Source organism: Vulpes vulpes, chromosome 1, assembly GCF_048418805.1.
Source record: "Vulpes vulpes isolate BD-2025 chromosome 1, VulVul3, whole genome shotgun sequence".
NCBI lineage: Eukaryota > Metazoa > Chordata > Mammalia > Carnivora > Canidae > Vulpes > Vulpes vulpes.
The window spans coordinates 95,340,408-95,355,468 of NC_132780.1; the positions used below are offsets into that span (position 1 = coordinate 95,340,408).

General features: G+C 37.5%; 1 protein-coding gene across 17 annotated transcripts in view; it reads right to left on the reverse strand.

The window, feature by feature from the left end:
* EYA4 (EYA transcriptional coactivator and phosphatase 4) overlaps positions 1-15,061 on the reverse strand; it is a 304,029-nt gene that overhangs the window by 233,973 nt on the left and 54,995 nt on the right. For all 17 annotated transcript variants that reach the window (XM_072720654.1, XM_072720644.1, XM_072720626.1 and 14 more), the window contains one exon: positions 6,447-6,545. In XM_072720654.1, coding sequence (XP_072576755.1) covers positions 6,447-6,479 — 33 coding nt within the window. In that variant the 5' untranslated portion in view covers positions 6,480-6,545. Of the gene's footprint in view, positions 1-6,446; positions 6,546-15,061 lie in introns of those variants that run through there.

Here is a 15,061-nt window from a genome sequence, read left to right on the forward strand (position 1 = left end):
AGGTTTTAATAAAATTAAATTATAATTTTAGAAGGTTATAGAAGATAATTCATGGGATCTTCTTATGAATCCTTATCAACTCATGCAAAAATTTAGAAATTCAGAGTTAGAAAATGTGCAAAATAAATGAGTAAGCCTTAGTAACCAATAAAAAATTAAAAATTAAATTTATCTATTATTTAGGTACTGTATTATATAATTGCAAAGTAAAGATATAATTGGCAACTGGGAGTTACAACAGTTTTGAAAGTTGTTTAGCTTTAAGCAAAATTCCATTGAACTCTGAAATACACTTTCCAGTTGGATGGTAAAAAAAATACATGCTTTGAGCATGATTCTCTTAACCAGTTTAAAGGCCAAGTTCTTCCTAATGGATTTGTAGCCTCAAAAATAATCTGATTTTGGTTAGATCAGAATAAGATACATTGCATGCATGCTGCTCAAATTGATTTTGAGTATCTAAGAAAAAAGCAATAAAATGAAGGGATTCCAGGATTTTGACAATGCCACATTATCAAAATTGAAAAACTGATTTAGGCTGAAAGTAATCAAAATAATTATTTTATAGCAAGCTGTTGAAACATTGACAGAAATTGGTGATTCTGAAGCTCTCTGTCTAAAGGATAATTTGACTAATATACTCAATTCCATACAACAGTTAGAAACTGTCCAAAAGACTTGAAAACAGCACAGGTTTTAAAGATGGGCTAGTGGCTATTATCAAAAATGACCCACAGAATCTCTGAAAACAGAGAGCTGAGAAATAATCTAAAGTCATTTAATATTCTAAGGGAGATAAAACTGAGAAAAGATTAATTCATTAAATTAACTCTAGAATTTATTTTATTTTTTTTAAGATTTTATTTATTTATTCATGAGAGACAGAGATTGAGAGAGAGGCAGAGATACAGGCAGAGACAGAAGCAGGCTCCATGCAGGGAGCCCGACGTGGGACTTGATTCTGGGTCTCCAGGCTCAGGCCCTGGGCTGAAGGCGGTGCTAAACCACTGAGCCACCGGGGCTGCCCAACTCTAGAATTTTAATTTTTATTATTAAGTTAGCAGGTCTGATGCAAAAATAAATAAATATTATTAGTATCTACAAATATATATGAACTTCTAAAAATACTGCTGTGACATCTATATAATAGGGATCCAATGTATGTGAAATATGTTATCAATAATAGGAGTTTAGTGATTCAAGTTAAGTGTAACAATGTTGACATATGTAGGAATATTCAGGCCCTTAATGTCTAATATTAGGAAATGCTATCCTACAGTAAAAAAACTACTTCTTTCTCCCTCACTGTATTTAGCAGCCACTAATGTTTTCCTCCATAACATACTGTACTTAAAATTCACAAGCAATAGTTTTTTTCCAAACTTATACTTTGACAATAAATTTAGGAAATAGTCCTTCTCACTTTGATATGAATGAATCAGATGAGAAAAAAAATCTGTGAATATTTACCATCAAAACAGGACTTCAAAATATCTCAATACGTAAGCATAGTATAGAAGCTATAAAAACAATAAATATTGCTCAGCCTTTATTTGAATACAGAGAACATATTTCCCAGTATCACGGTTTATTAATACAGATACCGCTGTGTATCACCTAGATTCATATTTATTTCTATTAACAACACTTACTTAAAGACTGTAAGCTATAATTGGTGTAAAATTACTTCTAAATAATTAGGAAGTTCTAATATGGAATTTCAGACAGATATGAAAACTAAACCTTACTCTAATTGCTGACCTCTTAAAATTCCCTAGATGCTTTAAGCCAGACTGCAAAATAAGATCCAGATAAAATGCAAAAAAATTATTTAAGAGCCAACTCTGTTTTGATTAAATGCTATTAAATGAGTATCATATGTTATGTGCAATTTTTTTAAATGTAAGTGAAACATGAATTCATGAGTCAGTAATCCATTATGAGAATAACATTTTGGCTTTTTAAAATTCATCAGGCTATTCAATAACATACCTTAGTATGTAACAACATATAAAAGCTTTTGAAGAAAATATTCATTAAGTGTCAGCAAGAATTGTGCTAAGAAGTAAGGATACAAGATGAACAAGACTCACTATTACTCTTAAATAGTTTATTATCCAGTAGAGAGGTAAATAAACAGATAAGATTTCAGTTCTGTGGGCTAAGTCCTGGGATAGAGGTAAATGCCATGGGCAGCACATTGGAGAGGCCCCTGACCCAGTGTGGCTAGCAGCCTGAGGAGGACAGGGGCAATGTCGGAAGGAGTGAAACCCATCCTGAATCTTTCAGATTTACAAACTACCTGGGTGGAAGAGAGGCCCTTCTGGGAAGAGGCCATAGGCACAGAGAACCTGCAAGATTCCAAGAACCAAAAGAAGCCAGAAATAATACTGGAGAGATACAGGTACGCAACTGAGTCTGTGTGCTTTACTGCACACTTGGGACTTTCTCTTGAGGGTAAGGCAGGGCCTGGGAAGGATAGTAAGTAGAGCAGCAACATGATCAGCTATGTATTTCAGAAAGACCACTCTAGAAGCAAACTTAAAGCGGAAAAAGACAGTCAAGAGATAAAACAGAGATCCAAAATAAGAGCTGGAGCAGAAAGAACAGCTTTGAGAGCTATTAAAAATTAAGAATAGACAGGAGTTTGAAATGGGGATGAGGGAAAGAAGGGCAAATCTCTGCATTCTGACTTAATCTACTCTATAGTTGAGGATGCATCCTCAGAGATGAGAAGTACTGGAGTAAAAGAGAAAGGAAGAAAAATTGAGAGAGGAGAGCTTGTGAGTTCAGTTTTCATATGCTGAGATTGTAAACCTACGTACCTCCAGGCAGGGCTGTCTGCCAGAAGGTAATTTGATATGCCAGAATGAATGCATACTCTTTAAAGACCATTTGAGTATGTCAGATAATTGTAACAACCGCTAACATTTACCAAGTTTCTATTGCTAAGCCTTTCATATAACTTTCATATAACTTATTTTTATTATACTTGAAGAGTTTGAGTACCTTCCTAATGGTTACAAAGTATTTAAGTATCAGGGATTTCTGATTTCACCTCAAGTCCTTACCCACTATACTATGCTGTATCATGCAAAATCCATTACAGGTTTTAGGACCAGATAAAAGAGGGTTCAGTTCTAATCTCTGCTACATAACAGCTGTGTGACCTTGATATTCTCCAAGCCATAGTTTCCTTATCTGTAAAATGGTGACTATAACAATTACATCACAAGACAATAAGGATTGGAGAAAGAATATGGAAAATGCTAGATTCAGTCTCTATGTGCAGTAACTGGCAACCACTGTTATGTCTATGCCTAGAGAAAGAAGTCTTCTATGATATGAGCAAATTCTCTTTCATCTTATTATGAACTTTTTTAATTCTACTCTATGTTTTCTATATCTTAATAAAGGCTAACTATCATTTTTCAAAATATTTGAAACATATTCTGTAATATTTAATGTCATTTCAGGATGTCACTCAAATAGAAATCATTTCAATGTAAAGGGGTTGATTCAAATTTTTTTGACATTTCTATAGCGATTAACGTCAAAATACGAAAACCCCAAAGCCATAAGGCATATTGGTGTTCTGGAACGAGCTTTGGACTTGGAGTCAGAAGATCTGTGTGAAGTCCCAACTCTGCCGTTTACTAGCCATGGCATCATGGGCAAGCCATTAACAATCCCCAGGGTCCCTCTGTCTATGTACAAGATGCACAGATTGGCCTATATGCTCTGAGTCTAAGGACGCTAAAGGAGAAAGGCTTTACAATGTTTGTAATATCAAAGCCCCAAGTCATTAACACTTGACACAAACTACAAGCTTCCTGTGTTTTAACCAGAAGTAAATGCTCTTTGATGGCCTATCAAACCATTCCACAGATCAGGAGCTTGTAGTTTGACTCTGAGATGATAACCCTCAGGTGGAGAGTTCAATGTGAAGCGGGGAGTGGGGGACAGGGTGGTGAGAGCGGGGGAGCAGAGAGCATTCTTTCCTTTTCTCAAAATCTCCCCCGTTCTCACTACAAATTTGGTAGCTGAGTTTGAGCTGAGAAGCTAGAAGGTCACACTACATTTCTAGTTTCCAAACCTGGCTGCACATTACCAACACCAGGAACTTAAAAAAGAAAATTTAAATGCTGAGTGCCATAACTCTAAAATAACACTGGAGGAAACTATGTAGGATTTAAAAATACTGGATTTCACTTTGTAAAAGGTCATATGAAGCATCCTGTGTAATAACCTCACTCTAATGTTAAACATAAAAACATATTCTCTTTAACCTCCACTACACTGAAAACAAGTATTCATTCTTGAGGATGCGCACACAACTAGATCAACCATGCCAGTCTGCAGGGACTGCACTTGCGTTAGCTCTGAAAGTTCCATGTCCCAGGCAACCCCAGAGTCTCTGGATAACAGGGACAGTTGGCCAACCACACACACACACACACACACACACACACACACACGTACACGCACACCCCAACCACTAAGAAATGTCCAGTGCCTCAGTGTGTTAGAACAAAGTATAGATCAACAGCAGCCCTTTCATGAGGCAGCACCACTAAATGACACTAATCACTCAGATGTGTAAAAGGTCTCACTGACGGACCTCTGAGGCCACCAAGATCCATAAACATGCAATGGCAGGGTGACATCATCATGCTATCATCCATTACGTTAGCGTCCACACCATGATAACCAGCATGTTAAAATATAACTACTTTGAAGCCCCTGCCTCCTAACAGCTCTTTGTCTAGTCAGGCAACTTTTGAAGAAGAACATCTCTACCATTTGATAGTTTTTTTTTTTTTAGTACTTTTATGGTTTTATATTTTGTGTTACATTTTTCTATAAGGTTGCCATGTAAAATTAAATAATTTTACTTTATTTAAGATAATATACAATGAAATTAGACAATGGTTGTTGTCTGTTTGTAAATTAATGACTTGGTTATTGTCTTTTTAATGAAATATTTTAAAAAATAAATTAACTTGGGACACCTGGGTGGCTCAGTGGTTGAGCGTCTGCCTTGGCTCAGGCATGATCTCAGGGTCCCAGGATCGAGTCCCACATCGGGCTCCCCGCAGGGAGCCCGATTCTCCCTCTACCTGTGTCTCTGCCTCTCTCTTGTATCTCTCATGAATAAATTTAAAAATCTTTTAAAAAAATTAACTTGAAATGGCATATATACACCAGAGCATATATATTCCTCTGTATCTCAAAACTAAGTTCATCATAGAAGTATTTTCTGGAACCACATTATTATACACAAATATCTTGTCTTCTGTTACTTAATAGAAACAGTAGACTCTAAGATCAAGTCATGGTCATCGAAGCTACTAAAGAATAGCATCAATCTGCATAGCATACACTTGGTAGACTCCCATGTCTCCTCTCCTTACTCGTGGTATCCACTAGTTGTCTGTGGGATCCCAGAGGAGCTTGGGCCACAGTTGGCAGTAGTGTGGGAGTGTGAGGAAAGACCTCCTGCTGACTTCAGTTCCACACATTAAAGAATTCATTCCATGGAGACACTACTAAATGAGTTAGGAGCAAAAGCCATATAAACGCTTTCCCTTTGAAAAATCAGAATCTTAGAGTGGCTGCCACCAATCTTGTGTGTTCTTTACTCTACAAAGAACTAGCAAAATAAGGAAGCCCATGAGGGCACATGAGGACTATGGCTGCCATCCTTGAAATGAGCAATAGGCATGCTGGTAATACACCTTCTCCTGTTATGCTTCTGACAGTCAACAACATATACGCTATCAAAGAAAGCACTTTTGGAATAAAACCAAATAAAGGAGGTGTGCAAAACTGTATAGATCATCGAAAACACTTATTAGCATGATTTAAATGCCTTAGTCTTTCTATCACTGGCTTTATAAGCAGATGATCAAGGGAGTCCTCAAAATGTGACATCATTAAACAGGAACCAGATACATTTCCAAAGGTCTGTTTTATGGCCTTGGAAGGGATTTCAAGGCCATTTTATATAGAAAATATACACATATATTCTATATATAATGTAGAATAATGTGGGATCCCTGGGTGGCGCAGCGGTTTGGCGCCTGCCTTTGGCCCAGGGCGCGATCCTGGAGACCCAGGATCGAATCCCACGTCGAGCTCCCGGTGCATGGAGCCTGCTTCTACCTCTGCCTGTGTCTCTGCCTCTCTCTCTCTCTGTGACTATCATAAATAAATAATAATAAAAAAAATTTAAAAAAAATGTAGAATAATGTAACATAGAATATATATAATAATATAATATAGAATACAATATTAATAATATGATACAGAATATATATATTTATATGTATTCTATATATTTTTTAACAAAGCTCTTGATTTTTACAATATATTTCTTTTAGTATGATTTTGAGTAGTTTTGCCACAACTTTTGTCAACAAACTTGAGACCATATTAAGACTTACTGATTGCTCATTTAAGTCCTGGGAGTCTTCCATGTGGTTATCTCACTTCTCCTGCCACCCCCAGGTAGAAGCAGCTTCTTTCAATTAAAAGTGGACTATCTAAAACAAAAAGAGGGAAACAAAGAAGAAAACTGAAAAATTTATCTTTATTTATTTTCAAATTACCAAAGCATATTATGATTTATGTAATAGTGGGTAATCGATTACTTTCAAAGAACAAAACTCATTAATGTTATCTCCATATCTTATAGACCTAATGATCTTGAAAATCACAGTAAAATTGGAATTCATGAACAGCTACTAAGGAATACTACAAATAAACAATAACATCTGAGGACAATTTTGGAGACACAGTCTGCAATAAACACTTAATATACACTATTTTGCTGAAAGAGATCTGCCATTAAGCAACTGGCAGATTAAAAATTAAGAGTTCGCATTAATTGTTCACTTTCTAAAGCATGTGAATTGAGAAAATACAGTGTGTATCTTATAGCTTGCTATAAAGGAAATTTTGTCCGAATTATCAGATGATTATTATTCAGTTTCATAAAATTCATGCTCAACTTTAAATAGGAAACAAAAATAACATTACTACAATAAAGAAACATATATGGGAAGGACAATTCATTAATAAACCATAGTGAGACAATCAGTTAATTATTTAAAACAAGTTCATCTTTACTGCATACCATATATTTAAAAATCTCCAGGCAAACTGAAGTGTAAAAAAACTCTAGAAAAATAGGCATAATTTCTTTTAATTCCTAAATGGAAAAGGATTTCATAACAAATAATGGAATATAAAACAAAAGAGCCAAACAACCTCTTGAATCGCCTCACAAAACATCAAAAAATAATAAAAATTAAAAGATACATGAAAATACAAAGAGAAATATCTGTACAAATATCAAACAAAAGAGGCTAATGCTCCTTCTTACAATGTAAACAGAAATGCACACACACCTCTACAGAAAAATGGTCTACCACCACAAAACAATTTTCAAACTCATTAATAAATAAAGTGCAATTTAAAATAGCAATGATACAGTTGTAGCCCTTTAAATGGTAATTTTAAAAATAAAAAGAATATGAGGTTAAAAAAGATTTATGTAAAAAAAGGTGTTTCTCATGGGCATAAATTAGATATAAACTACTAAACTCACACTTGAAGTAATGTTTTAGTGACATCAGAATTCTCTGAAGATATAATTTAAGTGAAAGTATTCTAGTAAGTGTCCTGCAGAAACATTTTCCCCATTTTATTGAAATTCAACATATGATGATTTTTTGCTCCATTTTACATACATCCATTCATATACATTCCGTACTACAAGCCAGGTAGATGTGGCTTTCTTTTCTTTTCTGTGTTGCAATTATTTTCTACAACAACCCTATTAATTCCCTTATTAGAATAAAAGACATTTTAAAAATTACAAAGGAGGTGTAACCTAGGTGACTCAATGGTTGAGCATCTGCCTTGGGCTCAGTTCATGATCCCGGGGTCTTGGGATCGAGTCCCGCATTGGACTCCCTGCTCAGACGGGAGCCTGCTTCTCCCTGGGCCTGTGTGTCTCTGCCTTTCTCTGTGTGTCTATCATGAGTGAATAAAATCTTTTTTTTTAAATCACAAATGAAATTAGAAGTATAATTTTAAATTGTTTTATGGACAGAACACCCAGACATGTAGATTAAAGGTTTTTTTTTTTCAATCCTAAGAGTTAAAAGTCATAAAACAGTGATGTAACTTGTACATATGTAATGTGACAGTCTCCATATGACACTGATTAAGTATACTCCAAAACCAGAAAAGCATCGCTCAAAAGAACAGCACAATTTTACAGCATATATGAAATGATAAGGAAGGGTAAACACAAAGCACTGTGAAAGGTGTGGCAGCATGCATTTCGACTCAGGAAGTTAAGTAGGCAGGGAGTTCAAGACTTACCAACACTATTTTTGTACTGGGGATGGGCGTGAGAAATGGCAATTGGAAAACAGGGCTCTGCCTCTTGCTTCACGTCTCTGCTGTCTTTCATCTCCCACTCTCCCCTGCTCCTTAAGGACTGGCTCCCCACATCTAATCTGGGTCTTTCATCCTCATCCTGATTCTTCTTGGGCACTTGCTTGCTCCTCCTATCATTAAAGTCCTCCGTCCCCATCCTTGGCCCTGCGTACTGCCCCCTCCCTTCAAGGAGACCAAGACCACTGAGGTCAGGGCTCACCTTGGGTGTGGGCGCATTCCAGATAAGTGCAGGCCACTAGTCCAGCTGATGCTGACCTTGCTCAGGCTGACACCAGCCCACCTCATCAGCTCTTCCTCCATCCTACCAGTTGGAACTGTGCAGGTCATCTCTTTTAGTGGCATTTTCTCCTCACTACCTGGTTATCAGACTGGCCAAGCATTCCTGAGGCTGCTATTCTTAAAAAGTATCACAATCTGGGTGGCTCTGACCAATAGAAATTCATTCTCTCATAGTTCTGACAGCAAGAAGTCCTAGATTAGGGTGCCAGCAGGTCCATGCTCCTTCTGGAGATTCTAGAAAAAGATCATTCCTAGTCTCTTCCTAGTTTCTAGTGTTGCCGACAAGATTGGCATCCCTTGGCTTGTAGATGCATCACTCCAATCTTTGCTTCTATGGTCAACAATATTCTTCCCATGCGTCTCTTGACTTCGCTTTCTGTGTATGTGCCTCTGTGTCCAAATTTTCCTATTCCCATAAGTAACCAGCCATTGGATTAGGATCTACCCTAATCCAGTTAAAACATCATCTTAACTTAATTCCTTCTGCCAAGACACTACTTCCATGTAAGATCGCATTCACAGGTAAGGGGGTTAGAATTTAGGGGATACAATTAAACCTACAACATATGTATAGTTACCACACTAAAATGATTTTTAAGATGTCATCAAGGTTTAAATGTCATATCCTTTTCATAAAGGATAGCTAACAAATTAAGAATATGGATCATTAGGAAAGAAGTAATCATTTTCTAGAAGGACTACCATCTCAGGACACTGGTAATAACTCAAATGAAATTAAAAATTAAGACTTCAGAAAAGATGTTGGAACATAAGAGAATTAAGCAAAAACCAGCCTTTTTCTGTTAACCGCCCATTGAGAATCTATTTAATGTTCCAGTTGGGGAGCTATTTGCATTAATGTTCCATGTTACAACATAATACTTTGCTTTATGTTTCCTTAAAATTGAGATTGCTACTTAGTTTAACTTCTTTACGGTAACATGAATTTCTTTTTTTGCCAAACACACTAAGGTACTAAAATATTATGAGCCCAGTGATTTTATATTATTGAACCAAGTAAAACTACCTAGCCTAATTGCAGACACAGTATTATTTTACATCATAATTTAGCAATGGTTGTTATGCTAGATCTCTTAACATTTCATTTTCACAAATATATGAAAAAAAGACAAGAACACTCTTCAAATCAAGTAAGAGAAGTATTACCTCATAATAAAGATATAAAATTAAGGAATAACAATAACCTCTTGCTGTTTTATGAGGCAATAATCTGGTTCCCAGCTTTATTTCAAGGCCATTCCCCCAGAAAAGGTGAATTCAAAAAGGAATAATAGCAACCCCACCCATTTCATGTTAGATTATTTCTCCTGCAGTCAGGTTCCCAGTATACAGAGAGTGGATGATATCATTTTCTTCAACCCTGCTCTAGAAGTGAGCTACAAAAGTCTCTGTCTTAGACAATTAGAATTTAAAAAACCAACAATTCTTCTGGTTTAAATATATAATGAGATTCATCTCTCAAGTCATAGGAAAATCCTCAGAAATGGAACACGGTACTGAGGCCTGGTCCAGGTGGTGGAGACAGCAAAGGGAAAAAGAAGATGTTGAGAGAGACGTGAGAGGTTTGTAGAGTGTGTGATGCAGCCCCCACCCTCAAGATTTGCCTTTCTAACAAAAGCTTCAGTGAAAACTAGATTGTCCAGGCCTGCTTTCCTCTGGCTGAGTAAACATGAACGTGAAGGGGGCAGCTCTCTGTGCCAAGGCTGGCACGGGACAAGGACCACAGCCGCACATGGGAATACTACACCTCTGGATGATGTGCACACATGGCACAGCCTCCGTCCAGCCATTAAAGCCAGACCTGGGCTTTGTCACAGACTCCTTGCCTACCCCTGTCCAATTCCCTAAGTTACAAAATGCTGTCAGTATCCCACAGAGTTCACTCAAATCTCTCCGTGTTTCTCTCCTCACTGTCATGACATCAACACAAGCCATCCATGGCCCTTGCCCAGAGGGGAGCCACGGCCTCCTGAGCAGCACCTTCTCTCCAGAGTTGCTCCCTGGACTTGACTTTGCACAGTGCCACTAGAGAGATGCTTTACAGTAGAGATATAATTGGATTTTCTTAAAACAAGTCAGAGCTTTACCCTACCCTTTAGGATAAACCAGACATTCTTTCGTTGGTCCTACCTGAAGTTGTGGCTGTATCTAGAAGAATCCCATGAAAGATAACCCCTAGTCAGCTGTCTCTGCTCCCTAGGGCCTTCTGCCTATCCCCAGTGGGAGAGCTTCACCTTCCTTCTCCCTGGGCTCCGTTCCACTGTACTTGCCATTCCCTTATCCTTAGCACTACAACACAATCAGCACACAGCTCAGCGCTCACAGTCAAAGGCTGGGACTGCCCCAGAGTCTCCTGGGGGGATGGGGGGGCGGTATATGCCCACTACAGGCTCTGCTGCCACACAAAGAAGGGAGTGGGGAAAGGAGTATAACACCTACCCATGTTCCACATGCCTTAGGGAAAGATATGAGACTGCATTTTACATGGCTGCCCAAACTCTGGGTCCCAGACCCAGTGCAGATCCAGAGATGTGGAGGAAGGTGCATGGATAGATACCCATAACTATTGACAAGGCCCCCTTTAAACTTAGGTGGGGGCACTGAATAATCTATGTGCATGTACAAAATTTCCTGGGCCAGGAGAGGGTATCCTTCTATTACATTCTGTCATTCAGAATGGCTTATCTATGGCTTGACTTTTAGATTTTCAAAGGGCAAATACATTTCCAAAAACCTACTGTGTTTGCCCACATGAGCCCATATTACAACTAGACTGATCCAAATTTGGAATTCAGTACATGACCCTTTAGACCACACAGTTCTTTCCAGTTACACCAAATTACTTGTATCTAATGATGCATCACAATTCCTTCCTATCGCTTAGGATGTGAGCCTGGGAAAGTAACAGGCTGGTCCTCCTTTAGTGGCAAAATCACTCGGATATAAAACTCCTGGGGCACCTGGGGGGCTCAGTCTGCTATCTGACTCTTGATTTCAGCTCAGGTCATGATCTCGGGATCATGATACGGATACCGACATCAGGCGCCACGCTCAGTGAGGGGTCTGCTTAAGATTCTCTCTCCCCCCACCCCTGCTCATGCCGTCTCTAAATAAATAAATAAATAAATAAATAAATAAATAAATAAAATCCTTATAAAACCAAACAAACTTGGGCACTCTTTATAGATGTGTGGAAAAACCTGGTCTGTTAGGGAGGGAGCAACAGAAGGAAGGTGACCCAGAAAGAGCAGCAAAGGAGAGGATGGTGAGAAAGTCCTGGCAAAACTGAAGGACCTGGATCTTATTACTCCTGAAGTCTCAACTGTTTCTGTGCCCTTCCTGCTGCTTGGCTACTCAATTCTGCCTTGGATTTCATGAGCTATCCTCACAGTGTTCAATTAAATTCCCTCCTTTATTAAGCATATTGCCTGACATAAAACTGCGATTGTACAGGAAGTCTAACAACTTACAATATCCTGACATCATTCAGATATCATGGCTGGAGCCAACTGTCCAGAGGGCACTGCTTTCACATACTGCACAGCAAGGTACCTCCACTGCCCTCCAAAGCCACTGATGTGTCTGTGAAGCTGAGACAAGCCCTGGCCGGTCCTGGCAGCTCAAGCAGCAGGCTCATGAGGAAAGCCAACAGAACAAAGAACACGCAGCTCTAATCCTACGGCCAACTGTTCAGAGGTGGACATGCTCATTCTTTGACTATGCACGTGACCCCTGTCCCTACTTGCACAAAAGGAAAACAGCAAAGGTGTCCAAGAGACAGATCTGGGTGAACAGTAATGAGCACTCTGTGCAGCTTCAATTGCCTTCCATGAAACCAAACTAAAAACTAGATGCCAAGCTATGTTGAACTGTTTTGTAGAGTGTGAACCTTGCAAAATAGTCACATTTAACACAAAATGTTTAATAATAATGGGGTTGATTTCTCATGCTATAATTCTCACCAGCTCAATTTCATGATCATCACCTGGGTCATTAGAGATAAGTTCATTTTTTGGCAATAGTCTTCCTGGAATTATAAATGATGATCACTTGACTTCCGACAAACAATGCCAGCCAAGTATTTCTATGTTGTTTGTGCTGTTAATTGCTGCTGGTTGGCTGGTTATCCTAGGAAACACAGACCCAGTTAAAACTGGATGGTCCCAGAGATACAACTGAAAGAATTCTGAGCTTGAGCAACTTGTCACCCCTACAAACACTCGGGCAGACTCTGCAGGCTTAGGTGCTGCCTCTGCTGCTCCTCCCAACCAAACTTCACAATTATTCTGCTGAGCTTTTTTTTTGTGTGTGTGTGTGTGTGTGTGTGTGTGTACCCTGTAATGGTTCATCTAGCTCTGGTTGTCCTGTAGCATGGCAGGAAAAGTATTTTTGCCTTTTCGCTCAAATAGTCTGTTTTTTCAGCCATAAACCTCTCTTCCATACCTAGGAAACTTTTCTGATGAAGAATATATTGACCCTATGTATTACTTAACACACATCTGATGACTTTATGCTGCTCTTGAGGAAAATTTGACACTTTGAAAGAATTTTAAAACATAGCTCCTAAACTTGGTATTCAACTCTTGATATCCTAGAGGTATAAAAGATAGTTTTCTTAGTGGGAATATAAATGTAGTGATTCCAAATAAACATCTCTAAATAAAACAGTCTGTACTGAGTCCTTGTTTTGCCACTGGATAATGGTATGGCCTTACAATAGGTCATGAATGCCTCTAAATATTATTCTCTTCCTATTTTATGTATTGTATTATATTATGTTGAAATTAAATAAAAATCAGTACTTCAAAAATACAAGCCATTTGATTACTCATGACAGAGTGAGAAAAAGATTTGCTTTTTTATTTTGCCTTCTATATAATGAATTAAAACATTTTAACATTTTTACTGTACGGTAAGTACAATTTCTTATGGAAATGTAATGATTTTAACTCTGCTCTACTAAGAATATTTTATATTAATCAGTGATCTCCAGAAGATGCATTAACTACCTATATTTAGATAGTAGTCAAAAGTCACCAGTCCTTGACCAATTCTCTGAACTTACATAAGTTTATAAAAATGAACATCTTAACTACATTATTGCCATTTACTGCTTTTCAGTTTGCCATTCTACATAACATCAAAGTTGTGACTAGTTTCTTTAGTGTTGAGAGATTGACGCTGCTGGTATGAGAATTATAGTTGGGTGTGTGAAAGAGAAGGGAAAATATTTTCAGAAAAGTTTGAATTCATTAAAGCAGGAGTGAGAAACTAGATTATTAGTGAACAAATATTGATTATTACTATATTTTGGTACCACTAAAATGTGAACACAGGATGGGATGTGTCATAAAATTACAACATATCTACTTTGGATTTTTTGAAAAACAAGATTAATAGTCATCAAATTTAAAGAGCAACTTGAAGGCCGTTGCAGTGATCTATATAAGAAATCAAGCAAATCTGAACTAATGTGATGGCTGAAAGGCACCTAGAAAAAAGGTGGATATGCAGGGTAACATTAAAGACAAATCAAAAGGACATAGGAAATAAGTGAATATGACTCCTAAGGCAAATATAACTTGCTGGTGTCACACCATGGTTCCTGAAAAATGTATCATATGGAAAAGATGAGAGGAAAAGATATTTTTGTTAGTGTGTTGTTTCTGTTGTCATTATCTTCATCGATGGAGATGGAGATGGGCAGGAAATAAAAGTGGCAATGTATAAAAAGAAAATCTGAGAATTCTGTCTCTTTTATCGAAAGTTTTCTAACTCAGCTCACCATCAGACTCAGTGAGGAAGCCTGTCTTATGATGGAACCTTTGGGAAGAGAGTAAAAGAAAATAATTACTTGAGATAAATCAAACCCTCAGTCTTGCTCAAATGCAAATTCTAAATTGTTATTGCATTTCTGGTATGGAAACCTCAAACCAAAAAACTAAAATCAAGACTGATCCAGAGGCTTAAAATCCCTAGACGCCAGGGGATGTAAATGCAAGATTATCCCATAGGACAGAAAGGATTCTGAGAGTATTCATCAAAATTCTCAAATTCATCAAAAATGATAAGCTACATAAAGACACTAAACACAATACAGACAGCAGATGCAACAACAGGGAAACTGGGATTCAAAATCTAAGATTATAGGACAATCTGAAAAATATAAGTATGCTTAAAACAAAGAGAAGGAAAGGAAAGAAAGTTGAAGGAATCACACTATAAAAAATAAATACATAAACTTGGGGAAAAGCTATAAAAAATGTTTTCTTAGTATATGCCCTGAAAT